Raw genomic sequence first — 27,014 nt, 5'->3', positions numbered from 1 at the left:
CTATCCCATTGACACATATTAACCATATGGTACATGTGTGTTCTCCATCCTTTGATCAGACAAACAAAAGTAAAACAGTCTTCAGCAGGTTTTAAATAAACTGAAGACAGTCTTTGAATGAGGGAACCATGCAAAATTTCTTAAATGTTTTCAAATCATGCTAGAACCTGAGCTAAATTTGCAGCCTCTAAAGTGGCCTTCAAAAGTACGTGAGGAATTCCATAAACTTATACTGGTGACAGCCTCAGAACAAGATATCAGCACGTTAATAGGATTTTTTTTCTTTTAACTGAGAAGTCCCTTAAGAATCCCACAGCATCATTAATAGAACCTCCCAGGACAGATGCATGTGAAGCTTCATACCTGCTTCCTTGTTTTCTCGGACCTGCAATTTCAATAACATACTGTGTCATTTTTTCAAAGCCTTCAGATGAGACACAAAGCGTTTAAGGTCAATATTAGAGAAACTGTTCTGCACACTCCTTCCAGATGAATGAAAGAATTGCAAAAATTCTTACCCTATTTGGATTTACTTGAATTCTGTGATAGTAAAGTTTTGTGATGTTCACTCATTCCAGTGCCTTGAGTTAATGCTGCATTTAGTGGCTATTCCTTGTTGAATCTTTCCCTTTTAACTCTTTTTCCATACAGAGGAGTTTGTTCTGGCAGCTCAGAAATTTGGTCAGGTTACACCCATGGAAGTTGACATCTTGTTTCAGTTAGCAGATTTATATGAGCCACGGGGGTAAGTTGGCCTTTTTTTTTTTTTTTTTTTTCTAATTAGCTTAATAAAAGGAGGTTAGGAGTTGGGGGTGGGAGGAGGGCAGCAAACTGGGAGAAAAAGAAGCCAAATTAAAGAGGACTCCAAAATATGGGAAACAAACAAGGGAACATTTTAAAATTCCATAACACGGATTTTAATGAACTTGTATTTTGTTGTCGCTTGTGCTTGTTTTTTTGTTCCCCTCCAGACGTATGACCTTGGCAGACATTGAACGAATTGCTCCATTGGAAGAGGGCACTCTGCCTTTCAACTTGGCTGAGGCCCAGAGGCAGGTGGGCAAAGGGAGCAGACTTGCTCCCTTATGTTTCTGTAGTAGGCCACCCCCAGACCCTTTCTACTTGGTGGTGCCTTGTTGGTGCTGGTGTCTCACCTTCTAATTTAACATCTTGCACCAACAGTCCAGACGATTTCCAAAGGCTACAAAGAGAAATTACTTTAGAAAGGTTCTGATTAATAGACACTAGTTACTTTCGAAGACGGGGTGATTTCCTAACTGCATGCAAGTCTACCTCCCTTCCACCCCCCCACCCCTCCAAAATAGACAGAAGCTCTTTTCTTCTTCCCTAAATCTTGTGTTGAGAGATGTGGGACAGAAGTCCCATTTTGGTGTCGCTGTCCCGGCAAAGTGACACATTGCTCACGGCAAGCTGCCTTTGCTCCGAAGAGAGGCACTTCATCAGCTCATCGTGTAACTGCCATGCCTTCCGTTTTTCTGAATATCAAAATGAGATAATTTTGTTTAGTCTGGAGTAATAGTTTGAAGGCTTTTAGACTTCTTTTCTCTGTGAAAGGATTCATAAGTTATGTGGAAACAATTTGAGGAATGCTAAATTTTATTTTATGGTTAACAGAAACCAATCTCTTGAAGTCATGAGAGTCAGAAACTTAAGACATGGGCCCTCCTCATTTAACTCTTGCCCTCCTCTCTATAGATCAGGATTAGAGAATAAAAGCTTTCATAGCATGTGTTGTGCTTACACGATGTTTGTAAAGTAAATCCAGTCACAGACGAGCGTCATTTTAGAAAAATACCTCCTTTAAGGCAAAGCCATCTCTGAATCCTATGAGACTTAACAGTTTTTGGCTTGGAGCTCTGGGTCTGTACAGAGACGCCAGTTTGACCACAATGGGTTGATGCGGGCTGCATTTTTAGGACTGGCAGGCCTCGAGCCAGCACCCCTTCTTTCAGGCCCCCCCTCCTCCCTCCCCCACGCTGAATGCACTGGCAAGTTTTGTGTGCAGCATGTAACTCAAAGTGGTGGGTGTGTGCTCAGTAAATCCTAACTAGGCACCTCTGGAAAACCAGCTGGCTGTTGTTAAAAGAGGGAGCTGATTTCCCTGAGTGCAGGAGAGAGAAGTGTATAATCACGTGCAGCGGTAGAAGCAACACTGGTCTCCTCCCTTTGATTTTTAAACACTGCTTACCAGATGATTATCTCTTCGTCTCTATGTGACTGGCTGTTATAGAAATTTGGGGATTAAGAAAAAGCAGAGGTTTTTTTTTTCTTTTTTTTTTTTTAAGCTTCCTTCTGTCCTCCAGCTGACAGTGGTATCCCACAATTTTTCCTTCCTACCCTCTGCAACTTTTGAGAGATTTTGATGGGTGCTCATTGATACTGGCCATGCAAGGGTTAGACGAGATTGATGAGATTTACAGCAGGAAATGATTGGCTGCGGCTTAGAGGTGTAGAGCAATTCACAGTGGCCTTGCCTGGAATATTCTTTGCTATGTGAACACCAGTAGGCCTGACAACATTGACAGGACTCAAGCAATGGAGGTCATCCACCTGGTAGGCTCTGTGCTACCATTTATCCTAAACAGAGGAGTTCTGGAATAGGAATCTTTCTTGTCTCATGAGCTTGCTACATTTCGAGCTTCAGAAAAGTTACATGAAAGTCTGGGATTTTGTTTATTTTGTCTTTTAGTTGAAGAATTAGTGGTAGCTGTACATCTGCCTCCCCCACCCCCATCCATTATTTTCAAAATACTTTCACTCACTATTTTGATGCCAGAACCTTTCTGAGTATTACCTATTTGTATCTATATAAGAAGTAGTGCCTTTCTTAGGGATGCATTTGTCAAAATGAGGGTTCTCGTGATTTCCATCTATGCAGAGATAGAACTGGAAACAGCCCATGGCATTTGCAGAAGAAATGTTTTACATTCCTGAAGATGCATATTTCTATGTAAAGCTATTTTCAGTTAAATGACTCTAAAGGAGATTCCAAGTTATCTCATTGTATTAGAATTGTGTTACATTGACAGCAGCTAAAATTCAGTGGGTTGATAGCTGGGGTTGGTAATTATTTTCATTGTTCATTTATTTTAATTATCATGACTTTTGGAAAAACAAATTTTACTGAATATATTTATTCATTCAACAGGTATTTATTAAGCACTAACTATGTGCCACCCTCATTTGACAACTTTATATGACATAAAATTACTTGTATTTATGTAGACAGAAAAATGCAGTGCTCTAAAATGTTTTGGCATCAAAAACACAGTAAGGATAATAAGGTCCAAAGAACAAAAAAATAACAACTGACTGGCCTGAAGTGTGAATTTAGAAAAAGTGGGTAAAAAAGAGGAGAAAGTAACAGTTACCTGCAAGGCAACCTCCTTGTTAGGTCCACTGTAAATATTTTGAGTTATCTTTGTGTATTGAAGTAGCCAAAATGTTTTAATGTGGTTTTTTTTTTTTTTTTTAAGGAGAGAGACAGAGCATGAGCGGGGGAGGGGCAGAGACAGAGGGAGACACAGAATCTGAAGCAGGCTCCAGGCTCTGAGCAGTCAGCACAGAGCCCGATGCGGGGCTCGAACTCACAAACCGTGGGATCGTGACCTGAGTGGAAGTCAGACGCTTAACCGACTGAGCCACCCATGCGCCCGCCCCTTAATGTGTTTTTATATGCATACACATACCCACAAATAATGTTGAATAGAAATAACATATTGCACGCAGTCTTTAACATTGTTCTTAAAAGATTATGAGATATTTCAAACATTTATAAAGTTAAAAAGAATCATATCCTGAATACCTGTCTACCTGCTGTATTCTTTTTAACCTATTTTCACTTTATAATACCTTATGAACATTTTTCTTAACATTAACATTTTACAATGACATACAATTTCATTTTAAGGCTGTAACATTTTTTAAAGTTTGTTTATTTATGTAATCTCTACACCCAGTGTGGGGCTCAAACTCATGACCTTGAGATCAAGAGTCGCATGTCTCCAACTGAGCCAGCCAGGCACCCCAAGGGTGCAACATTTTTAACTGGTCCTCTCTTACTGGACATTTAGGTTACTCTCGGAATTTTTGCTCTTAAAACAGTGTTGCTTTTTAACATTCTGTTAGCTTGATCCTTGTTTACATACATGATTGTTTTCTAGTCTGATTTTTTATAAGTAGAATTGCGGGGTCAAAGGTTATGTACAAGAGTTTGGGTGTATATTACCAAGTTTCTCTTCAGGTTTATTCTAGATTAAATGGCAGGTTTGAGAAGCCCCATTTTTATCAACTCTTGCCAGACTGGGTGTTGCCATTAGAAAAGAAACTGTGGTGACAGATGGTAGTTAGATTTATCATGGTGAACACTTCACAGTGTAGCTCAATGTTGATTCACTGTGGTTTACACCTGAAACTAATACATTGTATGTCGACTATACTTCACTAAAATGAATAAACAAAAACCTCCCAAACCTGCCAGTTTGCTTGATGATGAATGATGTATCATTAATGTTTTTAAGTTTGTGTCTCCTTGATCACTAATAAGAATTAAACATTTGAAAATAGGTTTATAACATTTGGGGGGGGGGTACATAGTGGTTTTCATTTTGTTCAAATTTGATTTTCAGCACTAACAACAGTAATAGCTTTTCCTTAATTAGAACAACAGAATCTAACCCTACCTTCCTCTTTGATGTTTCAGTTTGTGTCCTGAATTTGGAACCCGGTGGGCAATTTAAAAAAATCGTATGTGCTGATTTCTGTTCTGTCCTTCTTTCTGTCTCTGTCTCCCCTCCCCGATTCCCAATTGTGCAAAGAAGAAGGCCTCCGTCGACTCATCCCGACCAGTTGTCCTGCAGATTGCAGAGTCGGCCTACAGGTTTGGTCTGGGTTCCATTGCTGGAGGTTAGTCATGGATGAGTGCAAATTTTTCACTTTTATTATGCCTCTGATACTTTTTTCTCTGATTTCCACCTTGCAGTATTAAAGGACAAAGCCTTCTTTGGTCTTTCCAAGCCAGTTACCTGTCTTCACCTCTGAGATGGAACAAGAGCAAAGGGAACTTCCCCCCATACCTGCATGTGATCAGGGACTTCGAAGTGGCTTTTTCTCTTACTTATCTCTTAGCATCTACTATAGGCTTGCTATTTATTTATTTATTTATTTATTTATTTAATTTTTTTCAACGTTTATTTATTTTTGGGACAGAGAGAGACAGAGCATGAACGGGGGAGGGGCAGAGAGAGAGGGAGACACAGAATCGGAAACAGGCTCCAGGCTCTGAGCCATCAGCCCAGAGCCTGACGCGGGGCTCGAACTCACGGACCTCGAGATCGTGACCTGGCTGAAGCCGGACGCTTAACCGACTGCCCCACCCAGGCGCCCCTACTATAGGCTTTTTAAAGATGGGTGAATAATAAGGTTAGGCTGTAGGTAATGTGTAGGTAAAACTTTGAACTGTCTGTGACATCATTTTATCAGAGACACTTGAATGAAAATCCACAATTGTTTATTAGGAAAATGAGTACAGTTTTAAAATCCGTACATGCAGAATTTGTTTCTTTCCTCGATCAGGCTTCTCTTTGATGTTAACCACCTTCCCCTTTCCTCTGACTGACCTTTCTTCCTTCTGAAATACTGGTTTTATTTGATTTTAGCTGTCGGAGCCACTGCCGTGTATCCCATCGATCTTGTAAAAACTCGAATGCAGAACCAACGATCAACGGGCTCTTTTGTGGGAGAACTTATGTATAAAAACAGCTTTGACTGTTTTAAGAAAGTGCTACGCTATGAAGGCTTCTTTGGACTGTATAGAGGTTAGTGCCATGTGCTGAATTCATGTAAGGTGAAATAGTAGCCGAAGGTTTGGTTTTCCATCTGTGTGCCTGAAAAGTATTAGGGAGACTGCATTACAGTGGAAATGCAGCAGATTCTCAATTATCCATGCTAATGGGAGTAGGCTGGAGGCATCTAGGGCATGGCTAATCAAAACAGCCCATAATCTGAAAGCCATTTATATTGCTCTGTAGTATGTTTTATTTCTTAAAATAATTATTTTTTTATAAATATCTTCAGTGGGTTTTTTAGAAGGCTTATATTGTTTGTCTTCTTGAAAGAATTCCACTCACCACCTAAGAGGGAAAGGCATCTTGGGGACAGGACTGAGCCTACTTGGGAGTAATGATTGTCCTTGAATATACCACATAAAAGTCTGTCAAGTGGATAACCAGGGGTTCAGTGGAGCCCTCATTTACTGCCTCATAGTTAAAGTTGCCCCTTCCTTCCTCTGACTCTGTACCCAGTGGAGTTGATTCACACGCCACTGTAACAGGGGGTCCTGTCCCGCTTCATCTAAGCCCTGTCCTTCAGTCATCTAAGGTTCATGAAGCAATGAGAATAGTAGTGAGATGTATGTCATCACTAATAGAAAAGATCCCACAGGTCCTGACTACCCTTCCATTGGCATTGGCCTAAAGAGGCTTGACTTGGCTTCCCCACCTCTCTGTATTGCCTTAGACAAAGAGAAAAGAAGAATTTTGCATCAGCTAGAATACAGTATTGCAGGGCGGTTCCAGCTGAGCCACTTTGCCATTTGGCAACTGCGCTACTGGCGGGGTCTTCCCTGCCTTCCAGTGCTTGCTGTAGAAGAAAACAGTATTTAGTACTCTGCAGAGACAGACCTTGAAACTGGCAGTCATGTAGACCTGGGCCTGTAGGCCTCTTCTGCCATCTGCTGACTCTAGTCTTCATCTTAAGCACCCAAGTTTAAAAAAAAAAACAAAGACCCCTCTTGAAATCTCTCACCTTAGAAACTAAGAGGTTTTAAACTCCAGAGAAGGTCCGTTTTGCAGGTTCTATTGTGGAGGTAGATAACTCCCATCAAAGGCCTTTTGATCTTTTCTCTGCCCTCTTTCCCTCACCCCCTGCCTCTTCTTACAATTGAGAAGGTCTTTGACCCCAGGTGATTGATGATGACCCTTACAGGGTCACTGCCTTCCATTTGAAATACTTTTCTCTCCTGGTGACAACAAACCTCACAGATGAAATGTCTCCCAAGTAGTACAAGGTTAATGTCACAGTGCCTGCTTTGCAGTGATTCAGGCAAAGGCTGCCACCTTACCTGTCCGTGTGGGTTTTCTGCCTGGAGACATTTGAGCCTCAAGCCAGAAGGAGGACAGAGCCTTGTCGTTGCTTCACAAACTACTTTTATGGCCTTCTCTTGGTGTTGGATTTAAATGTCAAGAGTGCCTTTAGGATTGTGAGAAATACTTTTTGTCCTGCTGAATTTCTTTAATATGCTTGTGTTGACCTGGTTTGACTTAACATTGAGTCCCTTCTCTTTCCTCTTTGACCAATGTGACAAATCTTGACTCTTGGTTGTATCTGGATTTTCTTCCTTGACCTATTCTTTTAACCCCATAGACAGAACAGCTTAAAGCATACCTGAGTACTGGTTACTGGGCTAATAATACAGGCTATCCCACAAACCTCTTGCTATTTCAGTGATTACATCTGTAAGATGAGGGGGACTGGTTTTAACTCTTAAGGGAAGGGGAGTCAGCCTACTAGAGACGGAGGTTCACTTTGAAAACCAAAGAGGCAGCCCTTACCTTTTTCCTGGTTTAGAAATTTAAGCCATTTATCTCACCTGTTTTGGGTGCCTGAACCCTAATGGGTTCTCTGTCAGAGGATGCTAAATAAATAGACTGTGAGTCTAAGAGTAATTCTGGGAGTCATCTGTATTTATTTCCTCTGTTTTCTAGTAAATAATTATAAAGCAACAGATCTACTGTAAAACCTTGTTTAGCTTTGTTCTGTAGTTTGGATCTTGAGAGCAAATAGATGATTGGCAGTTCAGGTTTTAAAAAAATGACTTATAATCTTGCTTTCTAAAAATGACCTGTTCCTCTTATTGACTGGTTGGGGACCACTTCTTCTTAGTGCCTTACACATAATCATTAATTAATAATAATTGTATGTAACTGCTTATTTGTAAATGCTGGGTGAGAGAGAGAGCAGATGAAAATGGGAATCTGTCAGTACTAGCAGAAATTATAATGGAAACAACAAAGACCTGATGTATTCCTGGGAATCAGTATTATAACCCGTGTGTACAAAGTCAAGATAGAACACAGCCTACATGAGATTCTTTGACTATAAATTTCTTATTAAATGTAATTTTAGTGTTTACAAATTTTATTCTAGGGCACCTGGGTGGCTCAGTTGGTTAAGCGTCCAACTTCAGGTCAGGTCGTGATCTCGTGGTTTGTGAGTTCGAGCCCTGCATTGGGCTCTGTGCTGACAGCTCAGAGCCTGGAGCCTGCTTCAGATTCTGTGTCTCCCTCTCTCTCTCTCTGCCCCTCCCGCACTTGTGCTCTGTCTCTCTCTGTCTCTCAAAAGTGAATAAATGTAAAAAAAAAAAAAAAAAAAAATTAAAAATTTTATTCTAGGGGAAACTTAAATTTCAATTTTGGGAATTTAGAATCGCCTCTGATAACGCTTCATCCAGCAGGAATGAGAAGGTGTCAAGAGGACATCTTGGATTTATAAACATGTTTTGAAATATCAAGTCTATTTTTTCCTATTATGGAATTTTGCTTAATGTGTAATTTTTCTGCATCAATACATATATGATTGCTAATATTTCCTGAATAGTATAATTTGGGAATGTTGCATAAGTAAGGTCTCTCCCCCTGTTTTAAAATTATCTTTATGCATATTTCAGAAAAAAGTTGACAGTTAAGCTTGAAAGAAGGTGCTTGCAGGGTGTATCTATTAGAAGGTTAATAAGCATCTCTCTCCCTCTCTTTTTTCCTTTTCTTTCCATAACAAGAATCCAGCTCTCTAAAGGGACAGTGTTTTTGTACTGAGAAGTAATTCCTTGTGGCACTAAGTAATTCCTTAGTTCTTTCTAAGGAACTCTTGAGCGCACTCCACCGCAGGTTGTTTTTCACTTTCCTCTCTCTGGCAGTCACCAGCATCTGCATGCGGTCCTGGAGGTTGTCCAGTGGTAAACAGGGAGTGAACTGGGATCACTGCCCCGGCGTCCAAAGGTGACTGATAATGCAGCTGTGGGGAGTGTCAGCAACCACAGCAACTGTCCTCAGTGGACATGGTGCAGTCCCGTGCCCCACCCCCACCCCTGAGTGCCACGAGTGATTTTAGTATTGGGGTTTCTTCCGTATGACTATCCATGTCTCTCTGCAGCTCCCTGTCCCCTTGTCTCCAGGAGTTTCTTATTTGGTGTGTGTTGTGGGCGGGGGCGGGCAGGTCAGCAAGGATCCCCTTGGAAATCCTGTAAGACTGACTCTACAGACCTCCTCTATTATGTAGACTACTTTCTTTACAAGAAAATGATCGATATTCCAAGGTTTTTCTATAAGATTTGAAAATCAGACCCTCCAGGCTGAGTCTGTCTGTATGGAGGGAAATAACACCCAGATAATCCAGATCTCCCTGAAGTACTTATACAAGTCTTCCTGTGTTTCCTCCCCACTCTGCAGCTTGATTTCATGCTCTCAGGTGTTTAAAATCCTTAATGAATTACCTCACAGTTCGTTTGGGTTGAATGAACCATGTGACCAATGAGTCAGTTATTAGCCTGCTGTGGACTTGGCATATTAAAGAGAAACAATTGTGAGGCACCTGGGTGGCTCAGTCAGTTAAGTGTCCGACCTCAGCTCGGGTCATGATCTTGTGGTTCACGAGTTGTAGCCCTGTTTCAGTCTCTGTGCTGACAGCTCAGAGCTGGGAGCCTGCTTCAGATTCTGATTCTCCCTCTCTCTCTGCTCCTCCCCAGCTCACTCTCTCTCTCTCTTTCTCTCAAAAATAAATAAAAACATTTTTAAAAAATTAAAGAGGAAACAATTTATTGGGTAATCATCCCCAAATAAATGCTCTTGCCGGTCCAGGAATAACTAATTTCTGCCTTTAAACTTTGCTATACTCTCTTCCCTCAGATGTTTCAGGTAAAGAGATGAGCAGCCTTAGAAATTGGGAAATGCTTGGGGGAGGACCTTTGGGGAGAATGACAGATTCAAGAGAAATCAGAATCTATGAGAAATACTTCTTTTTTTTTTTAATTTTTTTTAATGTTTATTTATTTTTGAGAGAGACAGAGACAGGATGTGAGTGAGTTGGGGCAGAGAGAGAGGGAGGCACAGAATCTGAAGCAGGCTCCAGGCTCCAGCTGTCAGCACAGAGCCTGATGCGGGGCTCGAACTCACAAGTTGTGAGATCATGACCTGAGCCGGAGTTGGATGCTCAGCCGACTGAGCCACCAAGGCTCCCCAATGAGAAATACTTCTTAAAGGAAGGTTTTTGTTTTTGTTTCTGTTGGTGGAAAGAGCTATAAAGAAAACCTGCCAGAAAGAGAAATTTGATCATTTTATGAATTAAACTTAATTTGGAGCACTACTTAATCTGTGAGGTAACGGCAAAATAAAAAAAAAAAATTAATTAGACTACTGATTGTCGCGAAGTCTTAAATGGGTCTATTTCAAGTTGTCTGTGTAGTGCAAAAGCAGTCACCTTCCATCCTGGAATGTTCTCAAGGTGACATCTAGAGGATATTGTGATGATATCTCAGGAAGTTATTGATATGTTTGCATTCTGGAAGGAAGTTTTATCAAACAGCTAATTTAAGTGAGGCCTCTTGTGGTTAATGTCTCTACAGAAGGGAGTACCCAAATTACATGGGTCCATGGTGAAATTCCTTCTTGCGTAATTCTTGTGTATAAAAATAGATTTAAAAAAAATTCTAGCACCCAAATAATGGATTCGAGTTTCTACAACTGTTTTGCATAACTTAAGAACACATGTGTTTTGGAACCAGCTACAGGGAGTCCTTGAACTGCGCCAGTCATGGGTGTCTGTCCACATCCAGCAGAGCTTCTAATGAGCACAAACTAGATTGGTTTGAACCTTATTTTTTTCAGGTAGTTTTTGCACATTTCAATTTAGGGTAGTAAGGTTTTGAAAGGATCAGAAGACAGATATTTGCTTCTAGGAAACTGTAAGCTTGGATAATCACATCTGCAGAAATCTACAGTGAGCCAACTTTACTGAGCACAGGGTGTTAACGTAGGAGGCAGAAAGAGCACAAAGTCAGACCAGGGTGGGTGGGTGTGTTGTCAGAGGTCTGACAGGGCCAGATGAGAACAGCAGCGAGCTTAGATACTTGGGAAAGATGATGAAAAGATTGAAGGAAACAAAGCCCAGCAAAGAAAAGGTTGAGTGAGGTAGCTCCAGGCCTCTAGGATGGTAATTTATAACCAGCTGCTGCCACTGCTGACGCTGAAGCAAGGGGAGCGGATGAAACCTCGGCAGCAAGGAATTAGTTGAGCTGGAAGGAAAGATAAGCAGGAGTTGCTGTGTACCAACCATAGTGAAAAACTGAAGGAGGGTGATATGACCTTTCTTCCCAATGATCTTCACTTCTAGGAAACCAGCCCCGGAAACAGAGGAGGAGTCAAAGGAACTAAATCCTTCCTAGACTATAATCAGTATCATTGGTTCACATTTTGACAGTCTCTCAAAGGCAATCTGAGCCATGGCTGAGATATCAGATGGTTCTTGACATGTGCAGTAAAACACGTAACCCGGACGAGCAATCATTTACATCTGAACATCTGCACCATGCCCCAGTCCCTCTGCCATTTCCCCAGCTCGACTGCACAGTCGAGGGTGGGGTTGGGTGGTTCCCCAAGGGCCCGCTGCAGACCTGGAGTGAGCCCAATGCTCTGAAAGGGGATAGCCGAGGTTGAGGGGGGTGGGGTGGAAGCGCCTCATGCCTCAGGGCAATATGAGTCAAAGGTGGACAGACAAGCGGTTGGAGGGGGAGGGAGGAAAGAAAGCTTGAACAAGTGAAGAGAGAAGGCCATGGAACTAGGAGCAGGAATAAAAGCTGTGAGACTGGGTGCACAGAGTGCTGATAGGTCCAGAATGAAGGGTAATCTGATGTTGAAAGCAAGGAGGGGCTCTTTGGGAAGATGAGGGCAAGTGTGGTGGCCCCTGCGGGGAGGTCAGGAGGGTAAGAACGTAACATCAGAGGGGTTTCCTCTGGGTTGAAACTAGATAACACAAGAAAGTGCTTCACGTGCCTTTTGCCAGAGGAGCAGGGATGGTGTATGCCCTGATCTCCCCTACCGAACTCTGCTGCTCGGCTCTGCCCCACATGCCTTCTACCCTGTTGGACATGCTCTGCAGTACCTGTGTCCAAGCTGGGCTTGTTTTTGTCTGACCTGAGACAGAGATGCTGCATCGGTTATGGAGATTCTTCCTTGTTGTGGCTTTGGTGTCTGTGCCCCCGCCTGTCTCTTCCAGCCTGGTCTTTTGGGATAGCTACTGCATGGTGGTAACCCTTCTCCGTGGACTGTCCGCCTGGCTCCCGACCTGCTTGCTGCTCCACCTGAGCCCAGTCCACAGTGCGTTCTCGACTCTGACTCGTTCACCAGGTTGTAACCTGCCACTTGGCCCTGCTGTTCGGTGCCTTCAGTGTTTTAAAGAGCCTCATATTCAGGACCCAGGAGGGGTGGGTGGAGGGATGATGTGGATGCCCACCATACATCCGCCCTCCTTCTGTTGTGTGAAAGGGCCAGTCCACGCACGGTGCTAGCCCGGTGCCAGGCGGGACCCAGAGAAATGTCTTGGAACAGTCTGGGCCAGAAGAAAAGCCTTTATAGAGCAAAGGAGAAAATTGGAGCAGTAAGTCTACCAGAGTGAGCAGGGAAAAGCAGAGCACATGGGGGCTTGAGAGCGGTGGGGGAGCTGAATTCAGCTGAGTGCTGCTGCACAGTCACCAAATTTTTAGTGACTTGGGACGAGCTGCTTAGCCTCCCTAGATGCCAGTTTCCGTGAAGGAAGAGGATAGTGATGATGGTGATGTTGATGAAGATAAGAACAGACTGCAACAAAAATCACTTCTGTGGTACTTCCTGTGTGTTTGGAGGGCTTTATGTATGTGAACTGATTTCATCTTCAGAACTACCCCACGAAGATGGTACTGTGTTTGTGTCCATTTTATAGATGTAGAAACTAAGGTACAAAGAGATTGGGTAAATTGTCCATAATCCCACAACTAACAGAGAACGGAGCCAGCATTCAGACGTGGCATCTGGACCCAGACTCCACACTCTTAATCATATGACTCTTCGGCTGCTCAGTAGAAATTGCATGGTAGAGAGTTGCTTATCTTCAGAGGTTGGGCACTGTTTAACTTTTTTTTTTTTTTTTTAATTTTTTAATGTGTGTTTTTGAGACAGAGAGACAGAGTGTGAGTGGAGGAGGGGCAGAGAGAGGGAGACGCAGAACCCAAAGCAGGCTCCAGGCTCTGAGCTGTCAGCACGGAGCCTGACATGGGGCTTGTCACGGGGCTTGACACGGGGCTTGAACTCACGAACCATGAGATCGTGACCTGAGCTGAAGTCAGACGCTCAACCGATTGAGCCACCCAGGCACCCTGAGCAGTGTTTAACTTTTTAACGGAAACATTTTATTTTAACTTAAAAACGTAAAGATAGGTTGTTATTTCTGTGCTACTTATCTTTGCACAGAGTAAGCAGGGCCCCTAGACACTGTCAGACCAGATGCGCCCTCACATTTTGGGCACAGATCTTCTAAGGATAGGCATAATGCTATGAGGACAGCATTATACTCCTTACTTAATTCTGGACTGTGAATATGACTCAGGCCGAATTGCCTCTTGTAAGGAAGAGAATCAAGGATATGCCTTGGACAGGTTGATGATAGAAACATGACCTTTTTGGATACATTAAGAAGGTTGCGAGTAGCATCTAGCTCTTTGTATACATTTACTCATATAATTATTGTAATAAACCAGTGAGTCATCATTAGCATCCTTGGTTTTACCAGTGAGGAATCTAGAGTTCAAAGAATAACATCCCCAAGATCACTCAGCATGAAAAAGGTACAGACCTGGGAGTCAAGCCCAGGTCTCTCAATCTCCAAAGCCCAGGATCCAAGCCATTCATTTTGCTGCCAAGCCATTGGAAATAAATAGCTTCAATTAGGAGCATTATTAATGAGTTTCTTTCCTAGTTCCTTCCAACTCTGAGACTCTATATTTCTAAAAGATTTTTAAGTAAAGAATAGCACAGTAGCCCTCTGATCCAGCATACTGCTCCCAGGAACCCCTTTTTCGGTGCCAGATGAAGCTGGAGTTGGAGGTTCCTGATGTGGGCTTCGTTCCCACATCTTCAGCTCAGTTCCCATTGGGTTGCAAAAGGGATAGTGTGATTTATATCTCAACCCCATGAAATTTGAAGACAAAATACTATATTAATATTGTACCCTGTAAATCTTTTCTCGCATTAGCAGCCTTCTGGTAAAGTTTGCCAAGGAAGCATTGCCATATGTGCTGATGGAGCTGAACTAAAATGAGAAGATTAGAAAACTAACCACACTAATAAATTTCATTTGAGGCACTTGGAAAATAGACTGCTGTTTTGACAAGTTAGAAACAACACACACATCCATTCTCTGTTTCTGATGGTTAAAATGAGTTTCCAGACTCCAGCAGAAACATCTTATATTAGAAGCCTAATTTTTCTGCTGAGTTACCCAGATGTCATACATATATGTACTTTCAACTTCAGTGTGATCGTACTGAAGTGCTGTAGCAAGACTGGCTGTTTTGGGCATTACTGAGCCACGTTCCCCTGCCCCCCCCCCCCCCACCAAGTCAAGGAACCAAGAGGGTTATTGAAATTCCCAACTCTGTGACTTGCCATTGTCCCACGGATCATGACCACTTGCGAAGGGCATTTACCCAGGGCTGATGGTGTCAAGGCCCACATCTGTAGTGCCACTCATCAGATTGCCGTCCACAGCCACGTTTGTTTTCTCATTTAGCCAGGCCAGTTGCCACACGAATGGTACTTACCCAGGACTCCCCATGTGCCAACATCTGGCCCAAGTCTTAGGCATGGATCTGTACTTTGGTTTTATTCTTACTGAGTTAAAGTTATTCATTTGGTGAAACTCAGGGCTTCTAATTCTATTACCTTAACCTCTTAATTACTCTCTGAGTTTTAGCTCTCTGCCTTGATCATCTGTCTTTCACCCGCCTCTAGAACTTTTTACTTTTTAAACTTTACTCTCTACTTTAAAAGCCACCGCAGGTATCTACAGAATTTGGTGCACTCTTCTTCGCGTGACATGGGAGAGAAGTTGTGGTACAGGGCACCAGGTAGGGTCACCCCCTACAATCAGACCGCCTGGGTTCAACCTGTTCCCCCATCTAACAGATGAGCGACCTTGGGCAGGCTCCTTGCAGTCAGCTTCAGTGTCTGTTGATGGGATAAAAATAACTTTGCACTGAGTTACTCTTTTGACTTGAGTAGATTAAATGTGTTGATTCACAAAAAGCCCATAGAGCAGTGTGTGGCATGTAGTAAGTGCCCCCCAATACCTGCCGTTGTCATCATCCCTACCACTGCTATTTCTGACCAGTCTTCACTGATCTTGTCCCAACCCTGAATGTGCCACGAACTTGAGATTTGGGGGCCTTTCACTCACAATTCCCTCTGCCTGGCCACATTGCCCTGCATGCTACCCACATCTCTTTTCTCTGGTAAACGTCTGCCTGTCCTTAAAGATCTAGGTCAGGGACCTCCTCTTCTTTGACGCCATCCTCCCTCCTATAAGAAACTGGTGTTCTCCAACACGTTCACATAGTTCTTTTGATACCTCTGGGCTGTGGCACTCACCGCTCTTTTTTAAGGTGGTTTATCTCCTTTTGGGCACACCGAGACACCTAGGGTTCCCTTTTCTTTTAAACTGAGAATCTCTCCTGGGGGCAGCACAGATTTACTATGTCCATCCCAGTTCCTTCCAGTCCTAGGCATGCAAAAGGCACTTGGTAAATGTTTGCTGAACAAATAAATATTTGCTGCCCTATATTTAGTCTTAAATACAGGTTTTTTTCTCTTTTGTTTGGTTTTGATTTTTGCTGTTCACGGTGCATTACTAAATTTGTAGTGAGAAAGACAAATCTCAGTAGCTGAAAATGCTGGCTGAAGTGATTGTACCTAACACCGTAGTCATTCGGCTCTGTGGGCTGTTTTTTATTAGTCATTTTAAAAGACTGTCACAGGGTAGTTCTAGAGACAAGAGATCATCATTTAAATCACAGTGCTTTCAACTCATCCATGGTTTTGGTCTACAATTTAATGATGAGAAAAATACATCTAGAAAGTAAATATTTAACTAAACATTTTGGTCCCTGACCTGAATACAGAGTGACATGGGAATCGTAAATGCTAAGATGTAGTTACAGCAGCTCATCCCGATATTCTACCTGTAGAAATTAACATTGTACTTTCATAACGTAATAACAAAGCCTCTCTTCTCCTATTAGAGACATCATATTACCTCATAGGGTATAAGTAAAAGATTCACAAGCGAATGTAGTTTAGAAGGAGAGAACACTGCCTCCTTTGAATAAGAGCACTTGCTTTGCCCGATAGTTCATGTTTTCTGTGCTGCTCTGGGTCATTTAGATTATAAAGAGCAAAGCCCTATTCAGACTAGCGAGAGCAGAGCTTGGGTCAGGGTTTACTTGAGAGAGAAGGAAGGCAGAGCTCTCGCAGTGATCCCAGGGCGAGAATGTCCCTAGAAGCTGGCCTGGGAGGGACCAGAAGATGGTCCAGGCTCCTCCTCTCATCCGCGCACCTTTCGTGGGCTGTGTTCTCTCCCTGGCATTTGCTTCCCATTGTCTCCTCTCTGCCATCTCACTTCCTTTTCTTGTTCTTATTTTCTTAACGCTTCACTGTGGCATTAGCACCTCCAGGGCTTCAGCTGGGCACGTTCCCCACTCCACAGGTCGTCTTCTCAGTTTGTGCCCCTGTGCTAACTGGCTCTTCACCTTTGAGGACTCGGTTATGCTCCTGGGGGAAGATTCCTAACTGGCTAGCTCTACTTCTCTCCCCGCCCCCACCAGGAATAGAATTTACTGATTCAACACTTACACATAACACCCAGTGCTCGTCCCAACAAGTACCCTCCTTAATGCCCATCACCCAGTCAGCCCATCCCCCCACCCAGTTCCCCTCAAGCAATCCTCATTGTATTTAAGAGTCTGTTATTTAAGAGTCTGTTATGGTTTGTCTCCCTCTCTGTTTTTATCTTATTTTTCCTTTCCTTCCCTTCCCCCTATGTTCACCTGTTGTGTTTCTTAAATTTCACATATGAGTGAAATCATATGGTATTTGTCTTTCTCTGACTGATTTATTTTTCTTAGCATAATACCCTCTAGTTTCTTCCTTGTTGTTGCAAATGGTAAGATTTCATTCTTTTTGATTGCTGAGTGATACTCCAGTGTATGTATAAACCACATCTTTTTTATCCGTTCATCAGTTGATGAACATTTAGGCTCTCTCCGTACTTTGGCTTCTATAGATAGTTGGCTGGCTCCACTTATGGTACCAGATCACAGGGCCCAGGTTGCTGAACTCAGTGGCTGCATCTATCTTCGGTGTCTTACCCTCGTCCAATCAGCTGTGGTCCTGGGGTGCAGCAGGCTCAAAGAGTGGCTGCCTAGAGAAGACCTTGCAAACTCATATGAGGATTAAATGAGTTAGTAACGTGCCTGACACACAATGAACAATTTGTGAGCTGTTTTCAAGTTAGTTCCTTTTAAACAACATTCTCATTAGCATCATCCTCATCACTCAGTTCCACAATGAAATGAGCTTTCTCACATTTTTTGTAAATGATAAGGATGTTTTATATGTACTTTTTCTAGAAGCAGAAGCACAGAAAAACACCTCTTTCTTGTAATGGTATCAGCAGAGCAAGAAAATGATGAATGACAACTGTCAGTTGTCCTCATTGCCATGTTGGCATTGGAGGGGAGGGGACCTTGGTGAACTGATGCTCAGACCCTAAAGTGTAGAGCCTTTCCCAGCTGGAGCAGATTACCATGATGTCAGAAAGAGGTCCAGGGCTGTCGGATGGATGGATCAATCGATTGATCGCTCTGTCTTTACAATAAGCTCAAATTATCTTTGAAACCCTGCGCTACTCAATAAAACATGTCTGCAGCCTGGATACACACAGCCCTCATGCTAGTAGCAACTTTTGTCCGTGGGCTTAGGAAGAATAGTGTGTGCCAGGCTGGTGTCTCAGAAGACTTTGCAAGTGAACCCTTTTATGTCGATGAATTAGAAAATTGTCCTTGATAAAGGCTAGCATCATGAAGCCCCTCTCGAGGACAGCAGTATGACACCGGGAGCAATGTATTCTGATCCTCAGGGATAGCTTGCTGCGTGTTTCCAAGAAAAGGCATATGCCTTTGATTTTATTTTCTTAGAAAGAACAAATGAAAATAATAATATTTTTTAGTTTACCTATATAGGTCCTCTCCTGCTCTAAGTTCCTTTCCTGGAAGCGGCCGTAACCTCTCCCTTGTGCTCTGATTCGTAATTCCCACTCAGCCTACATGTTTAAAACTGAACTCTTCACTTCTCACCCCTTCATCTGTACCCAGGTATTCATGTCAAACCCACTTTTTCTTTTGCTGTCTCCTCTCCTGACCCACACACGCACGCGCACACACACGCGCATGCATGCACCCACACCCACACCCATTAGTATGTCCTGTCCTTTTTCCACCCAGCAGCAAGACTTGGTCTTTTTAAAAATATGAATTAGCATATCACTCTCCTGATTGAAGCTTGTAATTACTTTTCATTGAACTTAGAATATTATCAAACTCAGGACCCTGGCCTACCATGTGGCAGTAGCATCTGGCCCCGACCTGTGTCACGCCTCACTCCTGCTTTGTGCGAGGCGGCTCACCAAGGTTCACCCTCATTTTTGAGCACACCAGGCTTGTTCCTACTCTGCTTTCTTTGCCTTATCTGTTCCCCTTCCAGAAATGCATTTTTCCCTAGTTGTCACGTCTTCGGAAAAGCCTCTCCCTTGCTTCCGTCTGAGGCTGGTCCGAGCAAGAACCTTGTTTGTCTTGTGCTTGTTGCTAAGTGAATGAATGGCTAAACTGTGGGCCTTTGGGGGTAGGAGGGATGAGAAGAGTGTTAGAAAAAATAATCTATTCACTACAGTGCACTTATTTCACTTCAGAGGCAGAAGGGAAAAGAACAAACTTATGGAATAATGAGATTTCCTGTATCACTAATACTGTTGACTTACCCAACGTGCAAACGACCCAGAATATGAGAGGGAATTTGCTTGGGCCTGATGTGGCTCTGAGACACATTAGTACTTACACATACCATTCCGAGTATTCTCGTTAAAAGGAATAGCAGAAAATCGCCGCAAAGATTGCCCCAGTTTTTAGATGGTGATCCCCTCTTTAGAGCTGTTGATTTGTTTAGTTAACAGTAATTTATTTAACATACTTCTACTTTTTGTTGTTTTTTAGGTCTGTTGCCACAGTTATTGGGAGTTGCCCCAGAGAAGGCCATAAAACTTACAGTAAGTCTTTTGAGTTGATGCTTCTTAGGAAGGGAGTTTGCATACACGCAGGAGTCCAGCAGATACTCTCATGGGAGATAGTGGGTTTGTGTTTCCTCAGAGGCGCTGGCTAATCTCAACCGAGGCCCTCGTGACACCCAGCTTCTTGCTGTCCTCCACTGAACACCGAACATCCACACATGTGGTATTGTATTTGAACAAAACTTACGGCGGCTGCTACCACCACTACCGCCACTGCCACAGCGGCAGAGGGGGCAGCACTTGCCGCTAAGTTTGCCTCGAGACCGACCATATGAGGCACAATGCGTATGATCTGCTAGTGTTTAATCTCAAGCAAAGTGTGACCCAGAGGTTAGAAAAGGAAAGTGTGGTCCACGGGGTTTAAGTGTTTACCTGTGTTCACACAATTCACGAGTGGGAAGATTAGAATTCAAAACCAGATTTTTCTGACTCTGAAGTTCAATTACATGTGCTGTTTATAGAATTCATGTTTTGGGTATATTCTCTGAGCATCTGCTGGGCCACATGTTCAGGAGTCTGAGTTCTAGTTGAAGTTGATCCTTTATCCACTGCCAGGCTCTCATGTAACAGACGGGCGATTTTCAGGAAGTTTGTGGAATGGGTGGATCCTGCCTTTCTATCACGAAGGTCATAAAGCCCCAGGAAGTTCAACTCTACTTTTAGACTGGGCTCTGTAGCCATGGTGCCTGAGATTTTTTTACTGTGTTACTGCGTGACCTTGGGACACCTAATCTTCTCTGGCTTGTAGCTTCCAAAACCATGATTGATTTTTAAAATTGCTTGTAGTACATACCAATTTGAGTAGATGATACTTAATTAATTAATGTTACTGATGTTGAGAATCCCTAGATACTGAATTTCTATTAAGCTGAAAATTCTGCTTATTCAACTTTGTCTCAGTAATGAGTTTTGTTTTAGATTAAATTTTGTTAGAAGACTTGAAAGTGATTTTTAATCAAACTCTGTGAAATAGTTTTTAACTTCTAAATCATATGGTTTTATTTTGTCCCTCATGTCAGTATGTCTCTCTTATGCTCTTGTGGTTGCCAGACATATTTACATTTTAGGCTTATAAGCCATCTCTTTCCCTCCTCCTTCTCCTCCTCCTCCTCCTCCTCCTCCTCCTCCTCCTCCTCCTCCTTCTCCTCCTCCTCCTCCTCCTCCTCCTCCTCCTCCTCCTCCTCCTCCTCTTTCTCCTCCTCCTCCTCCTCCTCCTCCTCCTCCTCCTCCTCCTCCTTCTCCTCCTCCTCCTCCTCCTCCTCCTCCTCCTCCTCCTCCTCTTTCTCCTCCTCCTCCTCCTCCTCCTCCTCCTCCTCTTCCTCTTCCTCCTCCTCCTTCTCCCTCTCCTTCTCCTTCCCTTCCCTTTTTTCTTTTCTTTTCTTAACATTTTATTTTTAAGTAATCTCTTACTTAAAGAGTAATTTCCACCCCAATGTGGGGGTGGAACTCACAACCCTGAGATCAGGAGTCACGTGCTCCACCAACTGAGCCAGCCAGGTGCCCCTGGCCATCTCTCTTTCAGTTTCTTTCTCCCTGAAACATCTGGAAGATACATAGATAGATAGACAGACAGAAGACAAACTACATATGTAGTTGAGGGTACTTATCAAACTCTTACAATTCTTAATTTACTCAGTTTATGATTACTTCAGTATACTTAGAAAAAGAACATACTTACAGTTGTATATTTATGTGTGTTTAATGCCTTTCTTTATGTTTTTCATCATCTTCCATAAATATTTTTCTTTAAGGTGAATGATTTTGTGAGGGATAAATTTATGCACAAAGATGGTTCGGTCCCACTTGCAGCAGAAATCCTTGCTGGAGGCTGTGTAAGTACCTTTTACAGAACTCTGTGTTTGAAAAGATTATTGCACATGTATATCCCCACCATGGTAACCTAACGTGGACTAAGGCTTCTGTTCAACCACAGATCCTGTGCAAGGGCAGAGCCTTCTAGGGCACGGACAACCATTCCTGAGATGGAAGGGTAAATGTTCCTGATCTTATTGCCTGTTAAGTCATGCCTGTTAAATCCATCATTGCTTTTGGTTGGTTCTGCAGTAGAGGTCATTTGTGGCAGAAGTGTTTGGCCTTTGAAAAAAATCTTTGCTAACCTTTTTCTGAAGTTAATTTGTAGCACGTTCTTTCCTCATGGCACCCTCTGCTGGGTCAGGCACTTAAATTTGTCGTTTGGAGTCAGCAGCCATAGCTCTGTGCTTTGCTTTACCTTACAATACCAGCGACTCCTCAAGCTTCTCTGTGCTTCTGGAAAAAGGACACTGGGAAAAAACTGGCTGACTGTGTTCCGCATTGTCAAAACTGCTTGGAATGAGTATTTCTTTATATGAATGAACAACCTGCATCTTGTTCTTAAGCTCTGCAAAACATGATGTCTTGTTTTATCTCATGTACAGGTTTGTTCATGTGAATGCAAATACTTTAAGTAAATTAAACTCTTCTACAAAGACTGGCACTATTTAAAGATAAGGTTGGTTAAGTAAACAGACTTTGATCACTAGGGCAATACAATATCGGTATATTTTCCATCTAAACCTATGTTTCTTGTGAGAAAGATGAGGTCACTTACTTTTTTTAATTAGCTTGTTCTCTGCAGGGAGTGGTACTCACAAAATAATCTTTTCTTGAAAATCATTGCGTTTAGATGGCAATGGCATCTAAAGGGCAAACACCTGAGAATATTGAACCTTTGTTTGGAAAGGGCTTATTGTCCTCACATTGAATGGGGGTTCCTTGAATGCAGCAGGAACTAAGAAGTCCTAGTCCTGGTAGTTCTTAAGAATCAGGTGGAATTTGGCTAGTGCCTGACTCTCTTTCTGTTTGATCACTGACCTGTCATAGACGGCCAAGTAGGATCCCCTTGTCCTGTAACTTTAGGAGCATTCAGGATGGAAAAAGGGAGGCTTTAATGTCCTAAATAAAAAGAGCACACAATAATAATCAAAAAGAATATTATTAGAAGGTGTAACAGCTACTCTTCCTGGTAAGCAGTCTTCATTTGAAACAACCATAGTGTTCATTTGAGTAACTAGATTTTCTCATTGCAAAGTGGCATGGCCACAGTCTGTCTGGCCTGGCCTCCAGGCTGGCGCACGGGACTTGAGCTAACAGGGTGTTTCTGTAAGTCACATGGGTTTGCTTTTCTGAAAAAGTCAGGTTTTAAACCTGCTTGAAAAGACATGATTGTAGATCTCTGTAAGAATTTAAAATGTGAAATTAATTATGTGAAACTGCTCGAGATTTTGGCAATAATCTGGAGGTTTATTTTCTTTTTAATGAAAACATTTTGCCTGCACCCGGGCCTGGGTGCCGGGGAGATGGGTTGTGGCGCGTCCTGTCTGCCGTAGGTGGTCTTGTTCTCTTGTCTGTGGTCGCCCATTTTAAACCCAAAGCACAGATTGGCATCAGAAGTGGATGCCTCGTCATTGTAAAGAGGCGTAGCCCTTCTTCAAACCTGATCTAAACACGGGCTTAAAACTGGAGCCGCTTGGGCTTTGCAGCTACTTAAACTATCTGTGAAAGGAGGTCTGCCGTCCTTCATCTCAAAGGCTGGTAGACAGCGGGGTCCTCGATGTTTCAAGTCTCCCGTGTTGCTCCCACCGCCAACACTGCTTTAAGATGAGAGAGTTTATTTTTCGAGTGAGCAATCCTGTAGGTAGCAAACAATCCAGACCCTTCAGATCTCTGAACAGTGGGACGGATGATCCCATCTTCAGTGTGTTTTTAAAGCAGCTGCACCTTCCCTTGCCAGCTGCGACAGCATTTTCCCATCCTTGGAGCCAGACACACACCTTAGAGAGTCCTGTGAGCTCCAAAGCCTCGTCTCTCCACCTGGGAATACAAAGGGCTTTGAAAGCTTGGGTCACGTGGCCAGTCCCCCTTCTTAGTTCACCCGAGCATGCCAGGCAATGACTTCTGAGTCCCCGGGGAGCTCCCCTTGCTTCGTTATTACTGAGAATTAGTACACATGGCTGACTTTTCACTTGTAACTGAAGCTGCTCATTTCTTTGAAGAAAGCCTTTTCTGTTTTATTGTGTGTTTTCTGCAAAAACAGGGAAAATCCGTCAGGAGGCCTTTGTCTCGTTACCTTCTTAGCACTTAGCAAAGCTAATAGTCTGTTTTATTATATTGTTTCAGAAAAACAACCACAATGATAGTAAATTTGGAGGAAGTTTTTGGAAGAAAAGGGAAAAAATTAATACCCTTTATTAATTTATTTTTGAAATAGTAGAATCTCTAACTGAAGAGATAAATCTTCGGTGTCATTGATGTGGATAAAAGGGTTAAATCTGGCTCAATTTTTAATGTCATTGTTTGCACTGAGATTAGATTTCAGTTAAAATTTGATTTCAGTTTTCTGAGCATTTCTGTAGATTCACACTTAACAGTAGTGATATGTTCAGCACAGTTCAAGACTAAATGAAATGCTGAGCCTGGGGTTTGCAAACTCTGAGTCTGAAAAGTTCTTTGTCGTTTGTGTTTTCTCCATACCTTGGTTTTCTACAGGCTGGTAGTTGTAGGAGTTTTGACAGAGACCCAGATCCTCAGGCATCCCTGCACAAGTATATACCTTCTGTTTCTTTCCATTTTTCCCCTTCTTGGGTCAGGAGCTCAGCCCCTGTAGGGGGATATGATTGGGGGTCACTGTCAGTGATGGTGGGGCTCACAGTAAATATGGCAAAGGGAAAGGGGTCTGTCACTACCCATTTCCAAGTAGATTCCCAGTGACTTTAAAAACATACTATCTCTCACCACGTTGTTATTACTGTGTTGCTGCTTAGAAATAACACAGGTAATGCCATCTGGTCTGGAAGCATCCGTCCTTAACATAATAATTGTGTGTTGACTGTCTTCTCTGCATCCAGTGAAATAAGAGGATTGAAATCCTGAGAGGTCTGGGATCTTCAATTCTTGATCCTTCGATCTTAACAAGTCTTCAGATAAGGAAATGCAAGTGGTGCCATTACTGTTGTCAAGGACAATATAAAAATGATGATTAACTTATTTGGCAGGAAAATAAATCCCCATTGAAATAAAAAGAAATGAAATAATATTCACCAGGAAAAAAAAAAAGTCAAAGGATGAACCTCTCTCTTTTAAAGCTCATAGTCAGTAAAAATTACTTGCATACCAATAGAAAATAATAGCATTCTGTAATAATTTTTAAGGAGACAAGTAAACATGCTTTTCGAACAATGGTGCTTTGACGATGGGTCCACAGTAGTCTCTTCCAGTTGAGATCCATACACATAAACACACAGATGCTGATTGGTATGTATGTGTGTGTGTGATATATCTAATGCTTATGGAAGTTTATATTCATTTCAAGTGACAGAAAGAATTGATGTGCTCACATCACTGGTTTTGAAAGGGATCGGTGAGATTATGACCACTGATGAAAACATGGCATGAAGAGCAATCTTAATTGCAGTCTCCTGCAATATGACCCTGACGCTGTTGCCTGTATTCCCATTGTTTCCGGTGATTCCTGTATGCATATTTCTATGCCTGTATAGCAGTGTATCAGAGACCATTTTTTGAGGCAAGTTTTTATCATTCATCTTTTTTACATGACATTCAGCCGCAGTTAATCCTCACTGTTTAAAAAACAAAAAGAGGGGCGCCTGGGTGGCTCAGTCAGTTGAGCGTCCTGCTTCGGCTCAGGTCATGAGCTCACAGTTTGTGAGTTCGAGCCCCGTGTCGGGCTCTGTGCTGACAGCTCGGAACCTGGAGTCTGTTTCGGAATCTGTGTCTCCCTCTCTCTCTGCTCCTCCCCCGCTCATGCTCTGTCTCTCTCTCTCTCAAAAATAAATAAACATTAAAAAAAATAAAAAAAAAAAAGATACAAGACACCGATGTGCCTACCACTTAACGTAAGACATCAAATTTAACACATGCAACTGGAGGCCCTCCTATATCTGACACAATAGGTTTTCCCTCTTCCGTCTCCCAAGAGATAACCCTATCCCGAAATTGGTGATTTTCATTTCCATGCATGTCTTTATACTTTTTATAAGTGTAAACTTGAGCCGCATAAATATTTGCTTTTGGAGGCTTCATTCTGGCTCCGTGCTACAGGAGCAACTCATGATTCTTAGGTCGATGCTGTTGCATTTTTCCCACTAGTGCAACTCCTATGCTTTGCTCGCAAGAAAAGAATATATTGTAAATGGGGATATTCTATTCAAATGTTGTCATGTGGCATACAGTGAGTATGCCTGTTACAGATGTGTGGATTTACATGATTTTATACAGCTATGATTGGAACAGTGTATTTATTTAACCAATTTTTTGTAACTTGAAGTTTCTTCCCTAAAGTCCTTTCTTCAGTCTCACCATTTAAACTGCTGCCGGACACTAAGTAGGTTTAAAATGATAACCCTCCCCACTGCCAGCACACATGCTCCCTGTGTGCCTTACTGCCCTCACTTCTTGCCTCCTTCCTAGTGGGAATCATATTAGTGTTCGTGAGGAGGACAGGCGCTCTGGTTATCTATTGCTATATAACAGGTCATCCTGAAACTTCTTTTATTGTCGCACATTTCTGTGGGTTGACTGGGTTCAGCTGGGTGCTTCTCATTTGTGATCTCCATGTGATATAGCTGCAGATAGCAGCTGGGGCTGCAGTCATCTGAAGGCTTGACTGGGATGGATGTCCAAGATGACCCCCACTTGTGGCTGGTACTGATGCCAGCGAGGCTGTTGTCCAGAGCGCCGAGTGTGGCTTCTCTGGGTAGCTTTGGCTTTTCAAACCTTGACGACTTGATTCTAAGCAAGTGCTTCCCCAAAGTAGGCATGCTAAGAATCCTGGGCAGAAGCTGCAAGACTTCTTAGGACCATCTGATTTTGAATGTCACTTCTGCTCTCTTCTCTTTGTCAAACAAACCACTTACACCAAGGTTCAAGAAGAGAGAAATCAGATTCTATCTTTCAATGGGAGTAACGGTAAAGAATCTTTAAACTATCTTTGGAGGGTTCAATAGGCAGTATGGTAGGACGAGAACATCCTCATTGTCCCCTACTTGATACGATTTAATAGTTAATCCCATGCCTTCTCCGAGGATCTGTTGCTGATTCTAGAGCCCATTCCTGCTCCAGATTGCTCTTGATTGCAGGGGCAGAAACTCATTAAAGTAGCAATAGCTGAGTGAAGGTTTACCTTGAGGGTGTACATGACATTAAAGGCTCTTGAGAATTGAGGCAGCCCTGGGAACTGGCTGCTTCCTGCATTTTCTCCTGTTGGCCATCTTGGTTTTTCTCACAGTGACTTTGCATCTCTCTGCACATTTCTTTAAAGACTGTTTTTTTCAAAGCAGTTTTATGTTCACAGAATTGGGAGAAAAATATAGAGATTTCCCAAATACCTCCTACCCCTACACATGCATAAAGTCACCACTATCAACATCCCTCACCAGAGTGGTATGTTTGTTACAATTGATGAACCTACATTGACACATCATTACCATTCAAAATCCATACTTTACCTTAGGGTTCAT

At 42.6% G+C, this 27,014-nt stretch overlaps 1 protein-coding gene across 7 annotated transcripts in view; it reads left to right on the top strand.

The window, feature by feature from the left end:
- Positions 1 to 27,014, top strand: part of SLC25A13 (solute carrier family 25 member 13) — a 190,305-nt gene that overhangs the window by 116,171 nt on the left and 47,120 nt on the right. For all 7 annotated transcript variants that reach the window (XM_045052405.1, XM_003982783.5, XM_019825505.3 and 4 more), the window contains 6 exons: positions 652 to 745; positions 972 to 1,056; positions 4,842 to 4,926; positions 5,679 to 5,837; positions 19,424 to 19,476; positions 21,249 to 21,329. In XM_045052405.1, the coding sequence (XP_044908340.1) occupies positions 652 to 745; positions 972 to 1,056; positions 4,842 to 4,926; positions 5,679 to 5,837; positions 19,424 to 19,476; positions 21,249 to 21,329 (557 nt within the window). The remainder of the gene's footprint in view (positions 1 to 651; positions 746 to 971; positions 1,057 to 4,841; positions 4,927 to 5,678; positions 5,838 to 19,423; positions 19,477 to 21,248; positions 21,330 to 27,014) is intronic.

Source organism: Felis catus, chromosome A2, assembly GCF_018350175.1.
Source record: "Felis catus isolate Fca126 chromosome A2, F.catus_Fca126_mat1.0, whole genome shotgun sequence".
Classification (NCBI taxonomy): Eukaryota; Metazoa; Chordata; class Mammalia; order Carnivora; family Felidae; genus Felis; species Felis catus.
The sequence above is the reverse complement of the archived record's forward strand: the minus strand, read 5'-3'. Positions and strand labels throughout refer to the sequence as shown.